This window comes from Diadema antillarum, unplaced genomic scaffold, assembly GCF_040938485.1.
Source record: "Diadema antillarum isolate AM-2024a unplaced genomic scaffold, OU_Dant_1.0 seq00000697_RagTag, whole genome shotgun sequence".
Taxonomy (NCBI): domain Eukaryota; kingdom Metazoa; phylum Echinodermata; class Echinoidea; order Diadematoida; family Diadematidae; genus Diadema; species Diadema antillarum.
This window is the reverse complement of record NW_027271602.1, coordinates 19,015-46,195: the sequence shown is the minus strand read 5'-3', so window position 1 is coordinate 46,195 and position 27,181 is coordinate 19,015. Positions and strand designations below refer to the sequence as shown.

General features: G+C 39.4%; 1 protein-coding gene across 1 annotated transcript; it reads right to left on the bottom strand.

Moving 5' to 3' along the window:
* Positions 1 to 902: 902 nt before the first annotated feature.
* On the bottom strand, positions 903 to 27,181 carry LOC139737624 (RAC-gamma serine/threonine-protein kinase-like). Its single transcript, XM_071648298.1, has 11 exons — positions 26,775 to 27,181; positions 24,801 to 24,912; positions 15,562 to 15,709; positions 13,224 to 13,355; positions 11,750 to 11,815; positions 9,278 to 9,469; positions 7,196 to 7,324; positions 6,441 to 6,655; positions 5,650 to 5,737; positions 4,863 to 4,965; positions 903 to 2,669 (listed from the first exon to the last, which is right to left on the bottom strand). The coding sequence occupies exons 1-11, from the start codon at positions 26,971 to 26,973 to the stop codon at positions 2,587 to 2,589; spliced, it is 1,467 nt and encodes a 488-aa protein (XP_071504399.1). The 5' UTR covers positions 26,974 to 27,181; the 3' UTR covers positions 903 to 2,586.

Here is a 27,181-nt window from a genome sequence, read left to right as displayed (position 1 = left end):
AAACACTATGCTCAAAGCCATTCAAACCCTTCTGCACTGGATACACCAGCTGAGATATATGATGCACAGCTTCGAAGCAACATGCCTGACCGCTTCCACATTATCATCAATGTATTCATAGGATGAGATTTTGTGACATACAAAACTGCTCCATGCCACCCAAATATCCCAGCACTACTCAGTGCAATTTCAGAATGACACAATTGAACAGACACTTGTTGGCAATGCATCCATCATTCAGGTGAAGAGCCAAATCACCCTCACATTCACTAAACTAGCCAGCAAAGCATCCTGTCATTCTAGAGAGGTTGGGTTCCTCTCATTTTATAATTAGCTTATCAAAAATTAATTTTCCTCCTTGTGAAGTTACGGGCCACAGACATAAGGGATTCTCTGAAAAAAAAAAAACCCAAACAAACCAACAAACAGGATGATAGGTCTTGTAAACTTTGACCATTAATGCATGTCATACCATTGTACTCCACAACCATGATCAGATCGTGCAACACTTGCAAAGGGATCCATTTGCTCGATAGAGATTAAATAAATATAACTTGCGTCACATTTTCACCCTATGTAAATACATTGCTCCAGATTTCATTCTTATGCAGGCACAACATAAGTATAAAAGTCAGTGTTCCTGTACAAAGATGTATTGATGCGCAATGAAAACAAAAAACATGGTACTATGCCCGTCCATGAATTTTGTGTGTGGATGGGTGAGCCATTTCACTTACAACTAGCTGCAATGAATAGCAATCTTACTGATCAAGCTTTTAGACTCTGGTGTGATCATGTAGTTAGGTGTGGTCTAGTTTTCAGAATTGCGGAAGTGTCCTAAATGTTGCTTGACCACAGTAGAACTGGTCATTCTATACAGGTTTTTTGTGACATTCTGTGTCAACATTGAAAAGATGAAATATCGAAATATCTATTGAAGAAGTTTTTGCAGTGACTTTATCTTTTAATTTTTCCTTCCTCACTTCACACCCTCACACCAGACTAATAGGAACTGATGGATACAACTAGGGAACACAAAGAGAGTGAACTTGGGAAGAGAGAAAGCGGGAAACAAGAAAGTAAGAAGTGTTTAAAGAAAAAATAAGAGACTCAAGTTTCAATAAATTATCACAAACAAGCCTTACAGGTAAATTTGTTGGTGGTTGGGATGTTGGTCCACAAAGTTTCAGCAGCTTTCAATTCTCACTACAGTGCAATTGACCAATATCCTTGTGCAAGTTCAAAACCCATAATTTTTTTTTTTTTTTCACATATACTGTACATATCACAAAACGAATACACCTATTACATCTTTTAATATAATTGATCTCATTTATATATTTCTTTGTTTGCAGTTACTTTTCCATCTGTTTTTAAATGTTAACTTAGTAACATCTTCATGTACATACATGTATGTATTAGTTTATTCCAGGCTACATTTTTCTTAATCAATATTCCTTTGTACAAATGACTAAAAACCAAGAAACAGATTCGTTGAAATTCACGGGTCACTGAAAGTCAACACTCTTCCTTGAAGCCAAATGTCAACATGTGAACTTGTGAGTTTCTTAGCTCCCCTATGCCAGTTACTCTCCAGTTATACCTGGTTAATAACGTCGACCATTACTTGTGCTTTCCACATACATACTGTCAAACGATGTTTGGTACTTGTTTTTTGTTGTTGTTTTATTTTGGCAGTCAAAAAGGCGCAAACACATTTTCTATTTCCTGCAACTTTGTTGCTCGTCCAGTCCCAGCTTCCTGTGTGTTTTTCCTCTTCATCTTGGATTTTTTTCCCTCTTTCTCTGAATGATCAAAATCACGTTCTGCGTTCTCCCAGACAAGAGTCAATGTGGCAATGACGAGACAAGATGATGCACGAACAATTTTTTTTCTTTTTTTTTTCTTTTTTTTTTTGCTTGGAGGCAATGAATGCTCGTAATCTGTGCTGGGTCAAAAGTGAGGATGGGGAGAAAGCTCCCGACGCCGGGACCATCCGAGAGCGAGGTGGGTGTGGCCAATAAATAGGAGGGAGATGCTGTTAAACTGCTGGGATCCCCACAGTCTGGATTTCTCGTTCCCCACGGCAACGTCTCAGGGCAGGGGCGTTCCCCTGCTCTTCTTTGAGTTTCATTTGGCATTGGCAGACACGACTCCATGAGTGGGTGAGTGACAGTGTCGCCGTATGTCTGCTAAACTTGCATGCCATCAACAGCAGAGTCATGTGGAAAGGCAAAAATTTCAGGTTGGGGAAAAAAAAAAGAATGCTCAGTAGGTATCTGGATTCCCGTCTGCAAACGATTTCTTGAGCAGGATTCAAAACATGTGAGCATTTTCACAAACTTTCTGTCAGCTTTAATCCAGCAGCAAACACAGTGCATGCGCGTCGCAGATGGCTTCATCGAAACCTGCTGACTACAATCAATCAACAGTGGAGTTTTGAGGACACTGCTACAGCTTGTTCCCCTCGAAGGCGGAGAGGCAGCAGCAAGTTTTAAATAGATGAAGGAGGAGCAGAGATTTGGGACAACTATATGCCATGGTGATGCATGACTGCGTGTTGGGTAGCAGCGGTAGTGACCAATCTCATTTCTGCAGTGTGACATCATCAGAATAGGAGAATTTCTCAAATTGTGACTGATCATCGTTGAGGTTGGCTGACAAGGTATCTGAATGATGGGGGGGGGGGATAAAGATAGAATATAGTCAGATATGAGTTACATTGTCAGTCTTTACATAGACATGCATCAGATTGAGAGGCAATCTATCACACAGCTCATCATATTGCAAACAAGATCTAAAGTAGACATTAAATGGTCCTGATGTCTTCTGAATCATATCAAAGTGTTCAGCTACAAAATGGTCTGAATCAATGTCAGCTGTGTTCCTATGGTCGAATTATATAATCTCCTTGCTTTGACGGAAACGTCATTCAACCACATCACAGATTGTTCTTATATTTGAGATGAATTGATATGAACACAACTACAAATCCTATGTAATAATGAAAGCATTAGTGAAACATTACATCCAGTATCTTTCACACAGATTGAGTTACACATTTAAAAAACAAAAACAAAGCATTGTTCTGTTCACACCATTATCTTTTGCATCCAATGTTGTCAAAATGCCATAGACAATAACTTTTGAATAATGTGCATGATAATACCAAAAAAATTCCAAAAAAACCCCAAACAAAACAAAAACTAAAAAAAAAACTTCAAGCAACACAAAAAAAAACATTTTAGCCAACATAACATTTATAAGTACTGCATGGTGATCAGGAAATTCCATAAGGAACAGTCACAAACTTCATGCAAGTACAGTGCACTCCTGTTATAATGAAATTCTGGTTACAACGAAGTAAAAATTCAGGCTGCAACATTATCCGTTCTTTGTATTTTTATTGTTTATTTGTTCGGTTATGACAAAATTTTGATATAACAAAAGGAAACTGCCAGTCCCAAGGACTTCGTTATAACGGGAGTCCACTCTAGCAAGAACTAGAAATGTCGCTATGGCGACTGATGCCTCCGCCATAATGCATGATTCTCCCAATAGGTGTAGTACAATGTCTTTACAATGTGTGATGACAGTTTCACATAACTGGCAAAATATTGAAATGACAGGTTTGTCAGAAATATCTTGAATGTTCATTTTCCTTGAACTGGATTTGCTATAATTGTCTAAGAGTGCAGGTACACATATTTGGGAAATTGAGGATTTTTATTTGACTTCTGACCGACCCTTTTATAAGTTTATGCATTGAGTAATTCTCAAGGTATGAAGAAAGAGTGTAATTACAGTATAAAATAAATTTTTCCCCATCTAAACCTGGCCTTTGACCCTTAACCTTTGACCTTTGACCTTCTGGCTGGAAATTCCCAGAGAATCTCCATTCGGTAATACATGTATATATCAAGTTTTAAAACTAATAATGCAAGCATTGCATATACTAGTATATGAGGGAAATAGTAAAATTTTGAGGAGTTGACCTTGACCCCCTGACTATTGACCCATGACCCCTAAGTTCCCTAGATAATCCCTGCCAGTCAGTACATGCGTATGTACCAAGTTCCATGAAAATACATTGAACCATCTGCGAGAAAAGTGAAATTGTAACATTTTCACCTAACCTTTGACCTTTTGACCTTTGACCTTATGACATGAAACTCTATCTGGAGAATCTTTACACAGTAGTACATGTCTACACTAAGTTTCAAGAAAATACCTTCGGGCATTGCATAGATATGGGGGAAATAGCAACATTTTTAGCATTTGACTTTGAACTTTTGACCTTTGACCTCTTGCCAATGTCACTAAAATCTACTCAACTAATTGCCTTATCATACATCATCCTTGGACCAAGTTTGGTGAAAGCTGCTTCATCCAGTTTTGAGTTATCACGTAAACAGATAAATTTTAGGATTTGACCTTGATCTTTGACCTTTGACCTCAGTCCGATTTCACTAAAAAACTAATCAAGTAATTGTCCCATCATACATCATCCTCGGACAAAGTTTGGTGAAATTTGCTCGATCCAGTCTTGAGTTATCGCGTAAACAAATACAATTGCATGATTTGACCTTGACCTTTGACCTTTGGCCTTTGGCCAATTTCACTCAAAATCTAATCAAGTAATTGCCCCATCATACTTTATACTTGGACCAAGTTTGGTAATATTCCAGTCAATATTACTCAAGTTATCGCGTAAACGAATGCGGACGTACGTACGGACGGACGGACGGACAACCCGAAAACATAATGCCTCCGGCACCACTTTGTGGCGGAGGCATAAAAAAGGGGAAAACTTATCCCTTCTTCTAGCCAATCTCAGTGGGAGCAAGTTGTGTGCTACTCACTTGTTCCTGGTGGCGTGAGCCTTGGTGGTTCTGCAGTGAATTCGGAATCAAAATATCTCGTATCCGTCTCCGACACGATGGTGGGCTTGAAAGGAGGCGTAACCTGGAGATTAGTGCAAAAAGCAAGAAACAGCTTCATTCCAGTGTCGAAAATTTTGGGGGACAGTCTTTTGAAGGTTTAGAGGTGATGAAGGACGTGAAGTCGTTTTCTAGTTTGATAAGAAAACAAAGTGGGTATGTGTTATCTATTCATTCATATCTATTCATTAGGGACTTTATCATGAATGCCTATTTATGCATACATATCTTATAATACAAAAGAATTCTTGAATTATCAATTTGTTCATATCGTGGGTTGAGAACCAGAAGGGCTTTATCGCAATTTTGGGGGTAATGAGTTATTGGTATCATGTGGTACAGCTCCATCTCCTCTACATTATGGTGTCAATTTTAACTATTTACATTTTTAGTAAAATGTTAAAAATTAAAACCACAAGGGCACTATTTTACTCTTTATTTGGAACAATGCTAAAAAATCTATATACTTTTGATTAAATAATCTTATTTTTCATGAAAATTGATTGTTCCCTTCTTATTTACGCTCAAATCTTAGAACACAATAGGGCCCTTCTGGTTCCCAGCTGACAATATTTATTTTTCTTTTTTCATTCAACCAGAAGAATTGAAGAAAGAAGAATACAGAAGGAGGAGAAAGACAAGGAGAAGAAGACGAAGAAGAAGAAGAAGAAGGACATGATGATGATGATGAAGAAGAAACAATGCTCACCCTCTTGTGGTACAGGTCATCCCAGTTTATTGAGGCAAAGAAGGGATGTCCCATGATCTCCTTGGCATCATCTGGGCCACACCCTAACCTGTAGTATGAGATCACAGAGGAAAGCTAGAAGATTCAAATCAGAGGAAGCACAGCATTTCATCAAGAGTCTCAGTTTCTATGTCTGGGGTTGGAAATAAGCTACAAAGCAGAGGCTTGGATTCTATCCAGGAAAAGGCCATCTCAATCATAATGCAGATGTACAAATAAATGAATAAAATCTGAATAATTCAGCCAAGAAAATACAGTGCACTCCAATTATAACGAACAAAGTTTCAAAAAAAGAAGAAGAAGAAGACTTGCTACAATGAAGTAAAAATTCAGGTCCCAAAATCATTTTTTACTTTTCTTAAAACAACTTCAATGTGGTCCTATGTCACAGAGGCACTGTTGCAAACATATAAGGATAAATGATCTAATTCAACGCCTTATGTCCATTCATGTAAAACCTACTGCCTTTTACTTTGGAGGTAGTTTTGTTTTTTTGTTTTTGTTTTTTTGTTTTTTTTTGTTACTCTTTCTCCCTCTTGCTTCATCGAGAGGTTGGCTTGATACCTCCACTAACAACCTCAAAGAAAAATACTTTAGTGGCAACTATGGCACCGTAAGTCTCTCGCTTTCTTTCAGCTGAGCCCCTCCACCTCCCTTGTCATCTCCTCTTCCCCTTTGCCCATCTCCCTTTCCCACATTTTCCAATTCTTCCTCTCCTCTCTTCCTCCATAGAGTCAGCCAACCACACTTGCCTCTTCTTCGGGTTCTTCTCCAGCAGGCCACTCAGAATGGCCTTTGCCGTGATGGACAACCTGTTTGGGAACTTGATGTTTTCTGTCAGGATCAGCTCAAAGAGGACCTCGTGGTCGCGGCTGTAGAATGGCAGGCGGCCGCACATCATCTCGTACATCACCACCCCCGTCCCCCACCAGTCCACCGCCCGTCCATAGTCGTTGTCCTCTAGGATCTGAAAACAATGAGGGATCAAGCACAGCATGGGTCAGATGTGTCATCCTCTCATAGATGAGCTGAAATCAGAAGGCCCTCGTCTCTAAAGATATACCAGAGAAGCTCTAGCACCTTCACCGGATTACCTAGTCTTCTCGTCCCCTCTGGCAGTATTCTCCCCGGAAAAAGCCTACGTACAGCCAAACACAAGAGTCAATATTTGTGCATGTCTTAAAATTCATGATTAGACCCTGACTAGCAAAATTTGCAGAAATAAAAACATTGCAAAATATTCAGCGTATACAGTATTTACCATATTCATTATGGATGCAAACTAGTCTTTGAGCTTGTCATATGGCAGTGTTCTACGCAAAAATCTATGGCTAATGGGTGAGGAAGCAAAATATTTGCATGTTGGCTTATTTACACATTCTGAACATATTAGATCTTTCTGTATTTTGACCGGGCATGACAATTCCTTTGCACAAAAATTAAAAAAAAAGCCCAACAACACCACCAACAAAATGATGACGTTCTGGCAGGGCCAGTCATGACTTACTTCTGGTGCTAGGTACTCTGGCGTGCCACAAAACGTTTTCGTCATGTCGCCGTATGATATGCCTTCTTTACATAGCCCAAAGTCGGTGATCTTGATGTGGCCTTCTTGGTCCAGTAGCAGATTCTCTAGCTATAGATTGATAGAGATGCATGAAATAAAGATACATAGTTATGAGGAAGAGGAAAAATCACTAACACGAAAGGGAGGATCAAATGTAGTTGAATAGCAGTCTCAAAATGCAAAATCAGTGGTAACTAGTCAAAGATGGTTGTGACAAAACCTAAATAATCATATTTCCACTCGGTGAAGAATATCAACATTTCATTTAAAATGTCTGGAAAATCCTTTCCTACATCATTTAGTTACAAAACTAAAATCAGTACCCCAGGAGCATCACTTTTTGACATCTTCCTTGCAAAACAGCAATTTTGTCAGTCCACTGTCCTAGAATTTCCAAAGGATCTAAAACTCAAACAAGGTTCAGCTTAATTTGTTTATTCATTTATTACTTGTGAATTTAAATAGAAGGCATTTTCTGAATACAGAAACATGTTTGCTGTTTGTTCGTGGAAAACATTTGTCTAGTTTTGAGAGAAACTGCCGTGAAAGCTCTTCTAAATTTGGTCTGACAGTCACAATAAAATCAATCACCCTATGAGAAAGGTGTAAACATGTTTTTCTCAGACTCAATTAAAAGATAGTGTCTCGGTGAAAGGATTAAAGCATCGGGCACGACACGCAACCCCTGGCGATGTCGGAATGGATTCTCGTTTATTCTTGCTCCTAACACAATGCTTTCTGATGAAAACAAACAATATCAAAATGCTGAGTTTGAAAATTAAGAATGCATGATAGAAAATAGCCCTAGCTATTGCACAGACACAAATGACAATTAAATTACTTGTGGGGTTAAACACCACATAATGTTCATTTTGCATGCTGATTTCCTTTCTTTCCCAAAGTTATGAAAATAAGGAGTATAATAATCATTTAGGGTGACAAAAGCACATTTGGCATTTCTTGCTATATGTGCACTTTGATTAATTCTCAATAGGCTGGGCTTTAAAAGATTTTGGTGAGTGGCATGGCCCATCCTGCAGTTTTCTTCAGTATTCCCTACTTCAAGTGCAAAGGAATTTTCATTCAAGTAGTCTGCAAATTGGTGCGAGTGGAAAGTCAAACAGAAGTCATTCGATCCCACATGGCACTCTTGCCTGTGTAAATGTGCAGGATCCACCCACTCCCCATAGCTTTGCCCCCTTTGCTGGAATGTAACAAGGGGAACTGTTTTCTATGCCTTGTAATGAGTCATCATTTTGAGAAGGAGCTACAAGGTGACACTGCGTCTACTGGGCTGTGGGGTGTTTTATTACTGGCCCCCTGGCAAGGAAACAAACTCCTGTTGCCAAACTGGACACTTCATGGAATCCCCTCCCCCATGTTCTCACAACAGATATCAACCTTGGAATGTCACTTGCTCCATGACGGATTTGAAATTTGGGCTCATTTGTATGCCAAATACGACCACATCAAACCACTGACTTAAAAGTCCTGTTCTGTAAAACTGCTTATGATTGCAATATCGGAAGGGATCTAAAGCAGTGGGTCCTGTGGAATTTGGCCTGATGCAACTTCGTTCTTGGGCAAGAAGTGACCCCTCTCTTCAGAAAAACTTACATATTTTACTTCTAAATCTGATAAATTGCATTCTATCACCAAAGAAAGCTTTTTCTAAATCAACCACAACAACCTTCACGGACACTGACTATCCACAATGTAGACATATCGAGTCAGGTTTATAACAAACATATATGGTGAAGCCTGCGCATCGTGACATTTTGACGTGAAAGTGAATCTTGATTACTGGTGTGTGCATTTACGTTTAATCCTCCAGTGTTAGTAATGGTGGCTAAGCAGCAGTGTTTACCTGAATATGTACAGCGGTGTGATAAGTGCCAATTTATCATTTTTGTTGTTGCTGTCTGAGTTTTCATTTATCACAGGTATTGATTTTTTTTTAAAATCAAACTTAATAACGGATTCCAGATGGTGGGACAAAATTTACCGGCCACTCTACTCTACCTTGAGATCTCTGTATATGACATCCTGCTCATGGAGGTATGCAAGCGCCGACACGATCTCGGCCCCGTAGAACCGCGTCCTGTCCTCAGTGAAGAGCCTTTCCCGTGATAAGTGGAAGAAGAGCTCGCCACCGTTGACGTACTCCATGACGAAACAGAGCCGGTCTGACGTCTGGAACGAATACTTCAGGGACTGGGCGGGAGAAGAAAAGAACCGGACAAAACTACGTCAGCTTTGCCATGACACCAAATGCTTAGGAGGGAAAAAAGCTCAAACAGTATCTACAACATAGCCTCCTCCCTCTCCACGGACAAATCTATCTGAAGTCTACTAATTGGTAAAAGTAGTGTTCACACCAATCAGATTTGAATCAAGCAATCCTTTTGATTAACAATTGATTATTGTTTCAAGGATATACCATACATATAACAGTCATATACTGTTTTGCTATGACCATACCTACTGTGTATCAAATTGGTATGATGCTTTGCTATAAACTGTACAGGTCATTTTGAATCATATATGATATCTGATGTAGCAATAACTCTGCTAAGTGTTCATACTTGGTTTTAAAAGCATTATCTTTACACGTCTGTAGTTTTTCTTAATCTCATATCATTCATATGAGCATTTTCTCATTTGATACATGAGCAAGGTTAAATGTGAATGTCACGGAATTCCACACTATTAAACTCATTACAAGTCACTCAAAAGTCAAGTAACTTTCAAGTCACTGAACGTGTCATATTAACTTACAGCATTGCCTAGGAGTTCCTGACTGTGAGTAAGATTACACAGAGTGTCTATGACTATATCTAGGGAAAGCAAGGGGTGTGTCACGTCCTCTTTACACGCCTTGAGGCAGCACAGGGCAATGGCTGGGTTGGGTTGGGAGTTGGAGGGGGAGTTGGAGGGGTTGGGACAGATATGGGGATAAATCAACTTGTTTGTCTTGCTCGACATTCTAGCGAAGGTTGGGTGACTCAGGCTCCCTGGACTGGCCACGCACTCACAACGTGGAGACCTCGTGGTGCTACATATAAGCAGACTCCACCACCGGACCGGCCATGACTATGACACTGAATGCCAGTTCGATCGGAACAGAAATAGGAATCAATGGCAGGCAGGGACAGTTGGGCGGGATGGGGTGGAAAGGGTAACTCCAATACCCTGGGCAATGCGGCTTTTCAAGGGGACACCCTAGTCATCATCACAATCTTGCTAGGCTGCAGTTTTGGGTTGTTGTTTTCGGGTTTTTTTTGAAAGCATACTACTGCACAACATATTAAGTTTGATATCATTTTTATGGCAACACATCCCACCCACCCCCGACCTCTACATATGAATGGCATCAAATTAATCCTATATCATGGTCAAAGCAGAATTTTGCAAAGCCTGTGAAAATTATATGTTAATGTTTCTTCCACAATCCCAATAGTAAAAAAAGAAAATGTGACCAGTGAGTGTGTAGGTGAGATCAGAAAACCAATAATCACTTAGAGATCCAACATTCTGATTGTCAAATCACTGACATAATATTCTTAGACAAGGAGGAAAAAATAATGACATTACACAGTGTATGTTGTTTTCTTCAGAAAGTTTTCTGACTTCACTTCAATCAAGCTTCTCTACATAATAAAGATCAAATGGGACTGGGGATGGGACTGGGAATTCGACTGGGAATTCGACCATCAAAGATGTTATCTTTTCTGCTTCACGTTTTCCCTATTGAATGAAGCATCTTTTAGCATGTCATAGCATGGGGAAAATATTACATTTTGATGTCAGAGCAGTATTTGCATTGTTTGAAGCACTCATGTTTCCTGTTCTGATAACAACATGGACAATCTTTACGGTGTAGTTTGTGCCTTTTCTACCTGTATCATATTCAAAATCATTTCACATTTCAGTTTTGAACAACCCAGCACAGCTAGCAGAGTAGAACTGAAGTTTCAAAAACTTTAATATGTTGCCTGCATCTCATATGTTGCATGACCCTCTGGAAAAAAAAAAAGTTTCTACCTGATTCATAAATAATTCATAAATACATTATTGAAAAATAAAAGCAAGACTTTCAATTCTAATTCAAAGTGCCTATGCATTCTGCAGGGGGTAAGAAAGAATTATGTGGGCTTTGACCTTTACATTGTAACCACAGATTAAATGTTGATATGCATACAGATCGCATGGATGAATAAAGCAATGATGAACCAATATCATTTTGGATCGCTCTACTGCAAAGTAAGAAGCTGCAACTTTAAGGGTGAAAACACATTATCAATAAATACCAACAGTTCTCCGTTCAGTAGAACACTCGAAATTCTGGACAGAATTCCCCCTGCTAAACGCACTAAGTGTGAAAGCAGTGCTGACAACTGGCAATTCATTCATTATCGCATTGAACAAACAGGACACATATGGCTGTGGGACACAGCTTTCCTTTTCCCCTAAAATGACACTGCGGAGGATTACCGTTAGGAAGGGATGACTCGTCTTTTGTAACACTCTGTTCTCCGTCAGTGTATGCGCTACCTCATCCTGCATGGAGGGTGAAAGGGAGAGACAAAATGGGGGAGGGTAAATGAGAAGGGGGGGGGGGGGGAGGTGGGAGGAGAGAGAGAACGAAAGAGAGGGAGAGAGAGAAAGAGAGGTTAAATCAAATGGTAAACAGGAAACACGGCGCATGTGTGTCCAATCGACAGCGGAAGGCACTCATTTACAATGGTCGCTACCCAGGGTATCCCACGCAGCTCCACCATTGCACTGATATTCTGTGGAGTAGCCAATATACGGCCCCCTTAATACACACACACACACACACACACACATACACACACACATTTATCTACAGACAAGCATGCGTTGACAAATAGAAAAAAAATAACACATTGACAGCTTAACGAGTCCAAAACGGGAAGTTCACAGAATTGTGTTTGCTCTGGACATTAATGTCTAATTTCTGAGCAGTAAAAACACTTCTGGTGGGGCTCGTTCGACATGCCGAATACAGAATTCGGTCACAAATTTCTAATTAGGGGCCATAAGATTACACACACACGTTGAATTGCTCATCACTCTAGTTTGTGACGACACCCCTCCCAGACAAGGAAAGATCTGAAAGTAGTAGGAGGGGAAATATACGGCACGTTAACTCATTAGAGGAGGCTTCCCCAAAAGTGAGCAGCAGCATGTCTGAATGACTGAGGATCTTCCCTCTTCCAGACAGGAGGGGGAAAAAATGCCACTCACTGAATAAAACGTTGACACTGATGAAGCTGTAAATCAATGTGATCTTGCATACGAATAACTAATTACATTGGCTAGACAGACTTTATTTTTTATTGATGATTACTGTGTGACTGTAGGTCCTGTGAGCCAGAACCTGGTTTCCCATGAGCATACAAATCACACATCAAAACATCACTGGTAATCGTGATCATAATCCATATCATTCTTCTATTGCTAGTATAATAATAACACAATGTTATCCTGCATGACAACTCTTGTATGTTACAATAAATTTTACTAAATATCCCAATGTAACAATGATGTTGCCCAACATGGGCAGTATATTCCAGTGTACAACTTCATGCACACACTGAATTTTACTTCAAAGATATAACAGGGATGAATGCAGTATGCTTTAATATTTTTTTCTTTTCTTCTAACATAGCACATAAATGCTCCTGTAATTTGTAAGAGTCTCTCCTATAATAGCAAATTATTCTTTGGCAGATTTGTTCTAAGCATTATATATAGGACAAATCAACATCACCTTGAAATTCTTGGAGTTCCAACAAACAGAAATCTCAAGCCAAGAGAACATATGAATTTGAATGCATCAGTATCCCTTACTGAAGGCCATATATAGCTTCTTTTTTTTCTTTATGTGTACATGTACTGCTTAGTAAAAGGAGAGGATGAGAGGGCATGGGATGTGACTGACCTTCTGTACGATGACCTCTTTCTTGAGAACCTTGATGGCAAATAGCTCACTGGTCTTCTTCTCTCTGACCTGAATGACCTTTCCAAACGTTCCTTTCCCTAGACACTTGAGCAGCTCAAAGTCATCCATCGTCTGCTCAGAAACACAGAGCAAAGACACAGAGCAGCATAAGAAGAGAAGGAGATAGATCACTAGCATCGATCATTATCAATCTAAAGATGATCTGGACATTATAACAAACAAAAGCAACTCAAAAATCAAAATGAATGTTCCAGTATTATCAATCTTCCAGACTTCTGGTTTTCCACTGTTTATTTCATAAGGCCTCTTTATCATCTTTGAATTGTTAACTCATCTCCATGGTATGATATTTGCCATTCGATTCTAAGGCTCGTTTCAAAACTTTTGGTACTGTAAACGTGGAAATTTTCGCGGTACATTAATTTTCACGGATTTCGCGCTACGCTCGGCTAGCGCGAATTCAAAAACGCGCGAATATATCTTCACAATTTTCTACGCACATTTTGAACGGGATGAATTGTGTGCGCTTCATCGATGATCCTGCTACGTAGTACAATGTACAGGCATGTTTACGCTACTAGTACTGTGCGAAGAGACGATACCCTAGATTGCTGTGTACTGTAGCATGCATGTGTGCACCGCACGCATCGATGCTACAGTCCCCCGTGACTACGGTACTAGAGTCACAGCTGTACTACGTATTTGAGTGCTTGTACTCGCAGTCGAGCCGCTCGCTACGTCGCTTGTCGTACGCTGGCACAGCAAGCTATGTAGCAGAGGCTTTGGATGAAAGCAGTGAATGTGTACTACAGTAAAGTAACCTGCTGCGGAGCGCGAATTTAAGAACCCGCGAATACGTTTTTGAGCCGCTCAGCGCGAAAAATTAATCGCGCGAAAATATTGACGTTTACAGTACATCCAATGACTGGTGACTGCTACAATAGCCTGAAAGAATGACAAAGAAAGTGTGAGGGCTCAATGTCATGGATGACATCATGATCAATCAGAGAAGACAGGTCAGTTTCTTCAAGGACATTTTTTTTTTTTTTTTTTTTTTTTTTTTTTGTGGTGGTGGGGGGGGGGGGGGGGGGGATTTTCCCACTCTGGTGGGATGACTCGTACTTTCCACGACCTTTTACCAGGCTCATGTAGCTTGCCTGGGCATATCAACACATGGGTTATCTCTCTTTCATATAACACCCTTGTGACGCCGTATCAAGCATGTGTTATTTGATGTAATTCGCAAATGCAAGAAAAAAAGACTGCTATCACAAGTTGATTCTATTGTTGGGCCCTTGTGTTTTTATTCACTTAAAAAAAAGCACATCTTGCAATATTTTTATTTTTAATGACGATACATTAAAGGGATTGTAGGGCATTGGTTGAGATGAAGATTCAGCTTTTAACCTTTGGCAAGATATTTAGAAACCACTCTATATGAAATGTTAAAGGGCATACAGTTCTAAGGGGAACTGAAAGTTTATGTGATGAAAATCGGTTTTGGAATGAATGACATGCAAAAAAAAAAAAAAAAAAAAGGCAAAACAAAGACATCCTAATAAGAGTCGTTGCCTATCGCATTTTGATGGTTTTGGGGGGTTATCTCATTCTGCCATTTCAAGACCAATTTTCATCAAATAAACTGTGAATTCATCTAAGAATTACTCGTTCTTTTGTATTTCATAAGATGTTTCTCATTATCTCACAAACACACACACACACACACACAAAATGTTGGAAACCTGCAGCCCCATCTAAACTAAAACTGTACTATTCCTTTATGGTTTAGAGTTCCACAAAATGAGAGAAAAAGGAAACAGATATCGACATCAGACACTATCCTCAGCTGGACGTGATTGTACTTACAATTACATAACCTCACTCTGAAAATATAGATTAAAATTCAATGTCAGTCAAAAGACTATGATTCAACAGAATCGTTCAGTGATTAGAAAACAACACTCACCTTGCAAAAAAAGCAAATTGTGCAAGTAATCTATATTCAAGGGTAGGAGTTTGTCATCACTACCCAGTGACTATAGCCTTGCTTTTCTTTTCTTTTTTAAGTCTGTGTGCAAAATTCATTTTAGGCCTTTGCACGACACAAAACGCCCTTACCTCTCAAAAACAAAAATACCCAACCAAAACATCACACCTGAGAAGAGGTAGCATGACTGATTTTACAAAGATTTTTGCAGAAAATCAACTGGGGTCACACACACACACACATACACAAACACCTAAAAACAATAAGAAAAAAAAAGGAGGGGAGGGGGAAAGGTCCGTTCGCTTCGCAAGCCTTTTCACGCTCACTCACCACTTTCCGTGGCTTCTGCTCGTTGCCTGTGACACTACCGTCATTCTGCTCGCGGTTCGCTGCATTGGCCTCCTGCTTCTGCAGCTTTTCCTTCTCTTGTCGTTGCAGTGAGTCAGCAACACTCTGTAACGCCTGAACCCACGATTCCCTGCCAGGCAGATGATACAGCGATGGAAGCAGAGAGACAAGCAAGACAGAGAAGCAGAATGACAGAAAGAGAGTCAAGGAAATAAAAAGGACAAATATGTTGATGTGTTTATATATGAGCAGGTCCTTTAAATACAGTGTGTGTGATTCATACAATACACAACCAACATGCACGTTTTATACAAGCTTCTTACATACAAGCTTCTCCCTATACAACTTTTACACCATAAGTGACCAGACAAAAGAACTGCAGCAATCACAATGCATCCCATCCATTACAAGAAGAAAGAAAGAATATGACAAAAAAAAAAAGAGGAAAGAGAGATTAACATCCATTCTTATTATATAGACCGGCAATTGTTGGCAGAAATTGTAAAACATTTATACCTATTTTATTTGTCATATACACATCATTTCAGGGGCTAAAATCAATTTGTTTTAAAGGCAAGTACTTTGAATGAAATGAATGCTCAGCAGGACTTTTCAGGTTTGTTGTTTACAACAAAAACTGTGAAGCTCTATATACATAGTTTCATTTCTACCAAAGGAATATCCCACTGGAGCCTCACTTCCAAGAAATGAGTCTGCTACCAGGAGACTAAATTCTTGTCTGATAAACAACTCATGAATAATCTTCTTCGTCTGATTTCTCATCTCTGTAAATATATAGAATCCATGTGTCAGAGGAAGAAATATCTCATTTGATAGGCATCAGAATGAATTTCAAATGAAACAATCATCCAAATGCATGATTAACAAGCCACTTTCTGGGTTACGGTCCATAACATAACATCACCAGGATTAACTTTCGTGCATAAACCAACTGCTAGATGTGTCATGAATTCGTAATGAAGCAGACTCTTGTCGTGGTCTACTTTACTAATCATGGCTGTATGCCTAATGTTTGCTCAGCAGTTAATAACGATTTGATGAACACACAGTCCACGGGAAAGTTGGGTGGTTGCATTCACTTAAAACTCCTAAAAAAAAGGTGAACTCACAAGTAAGCAAGTTTATGATAATGATACAATCAGACAAACACATGCTATTTTAAGTTCAATTCCACATAGTATTCAAGTTGACTGTTATACATCTAAGATCAAAATCAGACACATAAAATGATGCGAGTTTAATAATAAGAGGACATCAACAGAGTTATTGAACTGTAAGGTTTCATAACTACCATCAAATGTTTGTGAGCATCAACAGAATGTGACGTCGATGCTCAACTATCTCAAATCATACAAACCTCTCACTTTGGGTTCCATAACAGAAACTGTTTTTAAAAGATATGTCAAGAGCTTATTTTTGGAGAGCCTTGCTGATCACATCGCTGTACAGACAACAGTACCTGGTTCAGATTCCAGATCTCAATCTGAAACTACACTTTGTCAATGCGGCATGCTATCCCATGAGAATACTTCCTTGAGCTGGTGTTCTTCACATCATTTGAACAACAACCTACAAAACACTTGTCCCAAAACCACTTGTCCACTTGCCTGGGAGCAAATGTAACGGTAAGAATAGTATACACTGTATAAGGTATATATTTAGCCGGAGTAATTTTTCACGGATCAGGTGTTCCTGACAATTCTTCTGAGATTAAATATCGCGACCGTGGAGTATAGTAATGACCAAAGAAGTGTACGGGTGCATGTTGCATTCAGCTCTTTCCCTCTTTGTTCCTCTATACGTGCTAAATTTCATTTACAGATATCAAACTACACCTGAATGACATGAAATACAGTACTATACATGAAACAGCCTCACTGTTTAACACAAGGAGTTACTAGTAGAACATTCTGCCGAGTCCTTACCCCCCCCCCCCCCTCGAGAGAGAGAGAGAGAGAGAAAAGTGGAAACAAACACCTCCTTGTGCGTGTTATAACACCAAATTATTTTTTAAATACATTGTATGTGCACATACTTCAAATCAAGTATTGATCTGTTTACAGCTGAACTACCATTTTTGGCTACAACCATATGATAGTTATAAAGATCCTAAAAATAAATTGAATATGAAGGGCTTAATGTCTTTAAAAGACAAAGACAAACAGGGCGGGGATTCGGCTCAGCCGGTAGCGCATCTGCCTCCAAATCGATATGACCCAGGTTAGATTCCCCGAGTCTAGCTAAGCAATGTTGTGTGTATATCATACCGTCACTATAGTTTGAAGCAAAATACTGTGTCCCTTGGGTAAACTATGTAATGAGAGTCACAACTCATGCACGTAAAAGATCCCACTTCATTTATTCATCACAAAGTGCAAGGTGCATAACCCTGTGAAGTGGTCAGTCTCACATCCAACTAGACCCCATGGAAGGCCAGCTAGTGCAGCTGCATAAATTGGCTATCCAGCCTTCTCAGATGGAAAATGAAACAAACAAACAAATAAACTTTCTGATTCATAATCCAAGAAACCATGGAAAGATGTTGCACAGTGGTGGTTTGTTGTTGGCAATGACTGTATGAATGTTCTGATGGGCAAATTTGTTCGTCAATGCCACGCTACATACACAACAATGACATTTTGTGTGTTGAAGCTGGCGTTCTCACACAAGTGCTCTGCCAATATTACACTCTGTTTGGAATGAAGTTACCATGAGTAGACTGACACTATGTGCTGAGGCCCCCCCCCCCCCCCCCCCCGAAAAAGAAGGTAAAGACAAAACACATGGAAGTGCATTCAACCATGAAAGGGAAATTCCCCTTTACCTAGGTTAGTGTCATACCAACAATGCCTACACAGTAAGCCGTAAGGATTGATAGGCATAGAGGTGAACCAATAAGAAATGAAATATTGTTCCGCAATTGCTTGTTCTACTCTGATTTTGAAGCATGAGTGCATGAGATATGAGTGGTCTCATAGCACAGAACAACTTTAAATGGAATACATTTGTCATGAAAACTACTTAGTCACAACAATACAAATGCTATGTACATGTAAGGATCTCTACAAAACGGCAGCCTCGCAAAGAAGACATTACTGAGTAAGGAAAATCTCACAATTCACAAGGCTTTTATGTGTTTGTGGCATACGGTAGTTCTTTGAACATTGTAGTTAATATTTGATAAATAAAATATTACCCTAAGTATGAAGCATTTACCAAGGACGTGAGAATGTCTATAATATTTATTGAGCAACTGCCTGCTTGGTACAGTGGATGCTTTCATAAAATGATAATCATAAAAATCATACAATAGTCAAATGTTGTGTATCTGTCTTTGAAGCTCTGACATTCTTGAAAGGTGTGTGCAGATCACAGCCCACTCTATCCTCACACAACCTGGCGAAAACCTAAGGGAAAATAAGTATATATGACAACATATTTCACGCCAAGATACTAGGATTAACAACTATTAGATATGATGGATGTCAGTGCAAGAGAAAATAAAACCAGGACAGATGTCTCAATGAAATGCAAGATCAGCCTGGCAACATCCCAATAATCAAACTGAGAGGAACCCGGAGAAAGAGCAAAACAGCAACAGGAGAACAAAGTGACAGAAATATAATGAAGGAGGCAGAGGAGGAGGAAGCTCTGTGATTAAAAACCATTGACTATACTATTTTTGACTATCTCATTCATGAGAACCCTTTATTTCATTGAGTACAATAGTCTATTCATGTGCTCAGGAGGATATAATGCCCATCCCACCCCCAAAAGGGCAAACTTTCAGTAAAGTTAACTTCCAGGAAAAAGGTTGATGAGTAAATAAAATTGGACATTTACTCAAAATGAGTATAAACTCATTTAACTGTCAACCCTTCTCCCATTGCACACTGAGACAAGATTTCTTTTCTTTTCTTTTTTTTTCTACTAAGATTTGACACACAAATGCAACACGGAAGAGCTGAAAATGGGATTCAAAACTACAAATAGCAGACGAGGCTCTGCACAGCTTGAACTACTCTGCTAATTTGACATACAGTCCTACCTACCAAGGTGAAACTGTTTGACAAAGTGCTAATGGGGAAAACCCCTCCACTGCAAGGCAAAACCAAGGTTGCACGGAAACACACGTTTGTTGATGTAACATGCAGATTATCGACTCTGCAAGAGCACAGCAAAATAACAATTGTTAATCCTACATCAAGGGGGGGGGGGGGGGGACTTGATCCACTTCTAATAGGTTCTGCCATATTACTGAGAATTCATCCTCATGAGTAAACTATTATCTTCACAGACATTCCCTTACTAAATCAGTATCTTTATCCGAACCTTCGAACCCATTTCACTGAATGCATGCTAACCACTGTCAGTTTAAATCTCACTCCCCTACACCAACATATGCTGAGCTCTCTGCTGTTTTGTTTTGTTTTTCACTTCTTTTTTATGGGGGGGGGGGGATACTGGAAAAGGATTTGGGGGTCTTAATTTCTAATTTTGACCACCCCCCCCCCCCCCCCATTTCCCGCTTCCTGCCCAAAAAAAAATACAATTTTGTTTGTTTGTTTTACGTTTTACAATTTGAAAATCCTCCCTTCTTCTGCAGTAAACACCTGAGTAGAGCTCATCACCACACAGTCAAAGTCACAGGATTCTACAGTGTACCTCAGTCAAGTAGTGGATATGACTACACGTAACTCTGGCTTACCCCACCCAAGCTAGTCACCAACATGAAGCTTTCTAGAGCTCAAAAACAAACACTTGGAATAACAGTCCTTTATGACAAACTGTCTCATGGGACCATTTTTTGTTTCACTTCTCCTGCGACTAGATAAGATGAAATGCATTCTTTGCTTTAGCAGCATATTAAGTTCTATGAAGACTGTGTTAAATGGTTAAAGGCGTTATTTACCATTTACAGATGAAACAAACAACCCCGCTTTAGTACTTCAAAATAGTTCTAAAATGTGTGCTAGGGATAGAAACAACCAATGTAAAAATGTTAATCAGTACAATCAATGTTTAAGTACTGCATAGTTAAATATACAAAATGTGAACAATAGTTAAAATTAAGTGGTTTCTCGAATAAACTATATATATATACTTGCATTTTATGAAGAAGAATAGTGATATCTCTTTTATTTTAGACTTCATTGCAAATTTTTTTTTTATGATAGGATGTTTTGCGATGCAACTGACCTACACATGTACATCAAATGTAATAACTCAAACATTTTTAGATCACCGCTCCCAATGGTAACTCATTAATACTCATATTATTTTCCTTCTAGACTAGCTGACTTGTTTAATAATTCCTGCAATTTGTATCCATACTCTGACAACCCACTACTATCTTTAACTACGTCAACAATCAACCTCCCTGAAACACAATCAATATTCCATGGCTTACCATCTATGCTGAGTGTACAAAGACCAGGATAAACACAAACAAAAGCAAAACAAAACAGATTGTGATTCATAAAAACAAGGAAACCCTCAACACACAAGAAAAATGGTGGGACAACAGGGGCAAGAGAATGAATAATGCTCACTTTTTGCTCAGATTGTTCAGCACTGCGATAATTTTTGCAGACCAGCAACGTTTCCGTGCGTGTTTGCACAATGACATCTTTAGAAGGTGTCCCAGCTTCATCAATACTGTCTGTTGGTGGTGTACAACCACGACACAATGCACACACAAAAATGATCCAAGAGGAGAGCAAATTCCCCAAAGTTTCACTGAGATCAGAAGTCAGTCAAGCTCTACTGTAGGTAATGTCTGCCAGCACTGACTGTCTAACACATCAAAGACTAGAAAGAAAAATATCCTGGCACTGTATTCACTTTAGACAGAAGTACAGATTGAGATGTTCCAAGCTAATCACAAACAAAGGTCAAATTGCAGGCAGCACACAAAAGTTTTGATGACCAAGTCCAACCTGAGACCATCTCATCTCCCAGACATGACTCCTCCTGTTGCAGGTTAGAGGTGTACCTCTGGAGTCACAGGAGCTACAGAGCTGAGAGGAGCACAAACAGGTGCTCACATGGAATAACCTTGTGTGACTGAGGAGAAATTGAAAACACACATGAAATACCAGCTTGTTTTGATGGGCTTTGAACTTCGACAAGCCACCGCCATTTGAGACAAAGAAAAAAATTTCAGCCCTATCACATTTCCCCATGACCTTGGAAATAGAAAAATGGCTTCTTTCCTATTCAGAACCAACCAAACAAATATTTTGACTGTGCCGAAGAGAGGAGGAAAAAAATAGAGGGAGGGAAAAAATGCTTTCAATCTATCCCCTGTGCATCATTTTCATAAACATGTTTTCAAATATAGCAACCACCGATTCTGGACATTAATTATACAGCTTCCCTTGTATGGCAGAGAAGGGAGATAACTGCCACACTGTCGGCGGAGCTGAGAGAACAAAATTAGCTGGAAGGTGTGTTTACCATGCCGTTTATTGTGTTGTGCAGATCTGAATCAGCAGGGAGCTTTGCAGCGCTTGAATTTTGGCCTCTCAGCAATAACACGCACACCCACGGACATCTCCGTTCAGCAAAATTTCATGTTTTCACAACAAAGCTGTCATAAAAGCAAGCCTCTGTGTTTATTTTCAAGTTCATTCATTCCATTAGCATGCCAACACTAGCATGCAGACAAATCAGGAAAACCAAACAGTGGTGGCATACAATCCAATTTCAGAATCGACTCAATCGCAAAACAAGTAACAAACTTGGCATGTCAGAAATTTTCCATATCATATTATTCTCATGTCAAAGATTCTTCATGTTACATCATTCTCAGGTGAGAGGAAGCTGGAGGGAGTAGAGTTATCTGGCTGGAAACAATCTTGCTTTACATTTGATGGTAACATCAACCACATCACCATGTAACAACAGCTCTAGTCTGAGTTGGTTGTTGCTACGAATGGAGTGCCGTCTCATACAAATGAATCTGAGGCACTTCTCTCTATTCCCCCATTTTCACATCTCATCAGCAATGTGGGAAAACAGTAAAGTCTACACTTTCACATAGATTTCCAGGACGTGGTTTGGCCCCCTGATGCAACTTGGAGTCTCTTTCCCACGCAATCCTCGTGAACACTAAGCCCTATTAAAAGGGTTGAATCTATATAATCTACCACACTTGGGTAAATCACACAAACAGCCTCCGACACGTTTCTGAAGTGGCACATCAATTGGACTTTGGCAAGCAATGTGCCGGTTTCGCTGGAAAACCATACTTGAAGTAATATCACTTCACACATCCTGTATGTGCATGGAGATAACAAAAATATCAATATCACACCCTGTCTTTGGGTACTGAAAACAAATGTATACACACGCACACACGCACAAGAGGTATGCTTTCATTTCACACTTAATAGAATAATAGCTAACCTTATGACTCTGAGAGAACACAGAAATCACACATTTCATTTTCAACAATACGAAAACATTAATCAACAAACTAACAAGCGAACATAAATTTAAAACCAAATGCTCTCTTCCAAATTTCCAAGATCTGTTCATTATTCAGAATTCTTCTCCATGGATTTACTTCCAGCGTGCATGATATTTTGGATGAGGTGACAGTGTGAATATGATATCATGTGACGCAATTAAACTCTTGAGAATAATGAGCTTATTTCTGACATGCAGACTTCCGGCTCTAAGACAGGACTTTGGCTTTGGTTATGTTCCCCCCCCCCCCCCCCATAGCTTCCCATTATGTGAAAATCTCAAGGGGCTCATGAGGAGATACGCTGCTATTCATGTCTATATACATAGATTCATACTTGTACATCTGATACTGTCATGACGTAGCAACAAATGTCTGGTATTAAAGGGTATGTACAGTTCTGGTCGAGGTGAGGATTTAGCTTTTAACTTTTTGCGAGATATTCAGAAACCACTCTATGAGATGTCAAAGAGCATGCAGTTCTAAGGGGTATCAAAAGTTTATTCGATGAAAATCGGTTTTGAAATGGCTGAGATATCCAAAAACAAGGTGAAACAAAGAGATCCTAATAAAGTTGTGGCATGTCGCCTTTTATTATTAGCACTTTTTTGGATATCTCAGCCATTTGAAAACCAATTTTCCTCAAATAAACGTTGAATCCTTCTTAAAATTAAATGTTCCTTCGTATTTCATAAGAGGCTTTTCATTATCTCACTTAAGAATGTTCAAAACATGAATCCCCACCTCAACCAGTACTGTACAGTCCCTGTAATGCAACTTAAGCACTCAACCCCCACCAGTTACTAATATCTTAATCACAGTGCATACTATACACACTACACAAAAGTGGTCAAACAAACATTCCATGCACGCATCATATGATTACTGTTCTGTATGACAGAATACATTCCTCAACCATGCCCACGATTTACCATGGCAACTTTGGTTCTTCTTTGTGCGTTAACTGTGATGCCCATCTAAGAATGTCTAAAAGCCACAATATGATGTTTAAATCTAAACTAAATAAACCAGAAGCTCCACATCAGTAATGAAATCTTTGAAGACTTCCGTGGCGGTAGAATGTTGGGTGGTAGAAGGCGTAAAGTGCATCACATATTCTTTCTTGGGTATGTATGTGGCCCTGAAAAGGGCCTACCCACTCTCAATGTTTTGGCAAGCATGTTCATGCCATTTTCAGGAGAATTCTCTCTCACACAGAATCCAAACATGGACGGTCAGTCAGATCACTCAGGAGTGTATGTTGTGACCCTGGTAAAAAAAAAAATTTGCTGCATGTGCAGTGTATTGTCTTTTTACTTGCAAATAGTCAGAATAGGTATCAGCAAACAGGAAATGTTTCCCCTGTGATTACCACAAATGAGAGTCTTTTTAAGTACTCTTGCCTTTCATTTTCCATTTCAATCTTTTATGGGAAAAGTTAAGACACATAATGTAGTGTGTGTAAAAATCGTGTAATCAGGAGTCTCCAGTTTGCTATGGGTTCCAGGTGAGAGAATTTCCTGCTCAGAAGAAGCTTGGGCTTGGAGTCTCTGAAGACATGATATGAGATCTCACTTCTGCCCATTATATCTACAGGAAAAGCCCCCTTCCCTTGACATAGCAGGTGGATGGGGGGGGGGGGGGGGGGGGGGTGGTGTGAAACAGAGGAGGTTTGGGCCACACTTGGCCTAGCATGGCTTGTTCATGGGTCAGGGGTTCCAGCACTCACCTTTCTTCTGCCGAGTTGACTGAGAATGTTCTCTCAATGATGGTGGTCCATTGTAGGCAGCGAACCTTGAATGTGTTGGAAACTGGCTTCTCTGTCTTTAAAATCTGGCATTCTAGAAGGCAAACACAAGCAGGTAAGACAAGAGGATGAACTCATAAATCACACCAAGAAGGGATTCAAAGAAGACCCCACCCAGCCCCCCCCCCCCCCAAAAAAAAAAATAATAATAATAATAATAATAATGGGTGGTCATTTGATGCTTAAGAGGCATACCACAATGCAATATGGAAATATGTAAACATCTTATCTTTTTACAGTGTTTTATTCTTCCAGTTGGATAGACTTTATATTTTGAATGGCAGGGGTAGCACTGTTAAATTCATTGAATTTAATGTACGATAATTCTTCAACAACAAAAAAAACAGATTCCAGACATAGACCGATTAAATGTAAACAAACTCCACTTCACTGGCTGTTTTCATTTTTCAGGCCAGTAATGTGATTAATCCTTAAATTACATACGCAGCTTTGCCTTCTAATTGCTGCAATTCTGAGAAGGAATATGATCGCCACTGCTAATTGTAGCATGGAGCCTGGACAAGCAACAACCACACATTTTTTTTTTCATTTCCTTTTGTTGTTGACAATGGTGGAAATCCCTACAATGCCTTTGGAACTGTACACTGAAAAATGCAAGAAAGAAGGAACAGCTGTGATCAAAATTGCCTGGATGATCAAATGTTTGCTTGTTCTGAAAATGACTGGGTTGAGCATCTTCATTCATGGTTGACGTTCATTGCCAAAGCAGAGCATGGAAGTGCCACTAAACCGTCTTTCAGTTTCAGTTTGTAAGTACATTTATGCACTGTCTGGTTTCTGAAAAACACAAATCAAAAAAAAAAAAAAAACTCCTCTTCAGTATACCCTAACTTCAAGGGAGTAAGTGCTCTAAATCAAGCAGAAAGCTGGGATGCTAAACAGAACTGCAGTATTCTTAGAGCTGAGAAGGAATATGTTTACAGAAAATTGTATTTTTGCCTTTCCTGCAATGGACAGTGTAACATAATTTGGGAGAAAATGTATTTTCCATGAAACCTTTAGTATTTTGGGTAAAATACAGCACAAAATACTGCAAAAAAGTAAGAGTTGGCATCTCTGAGAAAAGTCTCAGATGGATCTTGACTAATTGTAGCTCACAGGGAAGAAAACGCTTGTAAGCAAAAATTCTTCACATGGTCACAAGGACATCACATCTGGACATCTTTCTTCAGGCCATCATCTCGAAATGACACTGACCCTGAATGCAGATGGTCAACATTGGGAGTGACAGGAGTATATTTTGTTTTATGACAACAGGAAAATGCATTAAGCTACGAAAGAATATGATGAGGGAATTTCAAATAGCGCTTCCTTTTCTTACTGCCAGTAATGTGAACAAGTTCGGCCAAAGTTCAGAAAATACTCCTCAGATTCTTAAGTCCGTGCACAGGCAAAGTTTGTTTGCACTCAAGAACCAGTATCTTTGTTGAAAGGAAAAGTGAATCCCTGTTCGAAGTAGATTAGATAATAAGAAGAGTTATGTTTGTAAAAATTTCTTTCAAATCAACAGAAAAATACAGTTACGGCATTTCTAAATTTCCCACAAATTCTCTTAAATCAGTGATATCTGTCTCAATCACATAGGCTAATTTCAAAAGGTCATAACACCACTGCCACACAGATCTTCTGGTTTGGACAGTATGACATCATTTTAGTGGTCAATGCTTGAGTTGATACAACTGGCCAGTTTAAGTAAACCTTTCATGGCTAAATCATGACAGCTTTACAATAATGTGATGCTAGATGTGATATTTCTTGAATTCGCTATTATCATTTCTTTTCTTTTTTGAGCAAATTTTGTAAAGATTTGTGAGCAAGCTATTGAAAAGGTCATGACAGTTTTTTTAGTTGCAGGCAATGTTTAGCAACACTCACTTGCTACAGTAAAGTTGTTGAGGGCATCCGATTCACCCTTGCCCTTGGGCTTTTCCTTGTAGCCCACAAAGTCGCCATTGGATTTCAGTTGGAAGTACCTGGGTCTCCAATTCTTGATGAACTCACCTGCAGACAAGATGAAAAGGGGGACAAAAACAGGGGAAGAGAGTGCATAATTTGTGATACAACTGTGCCTCATTTGACCCCACTGTCATCATATCAGTTGAACGAGAGGTCATCTGTCATAGTAGAGATGTGTCAGTAAAAACAGTCAAATAAATTCATGGGTGCATCATTGGACTACTGTAAAAGTGCATATTTTCGCGCTTGGCCGGGACAGAATAGTTTCGCGTGTTTTTAATTCCGCGGAATCAAGACATCACGCACAGGAAAATATGGCAAGCAAA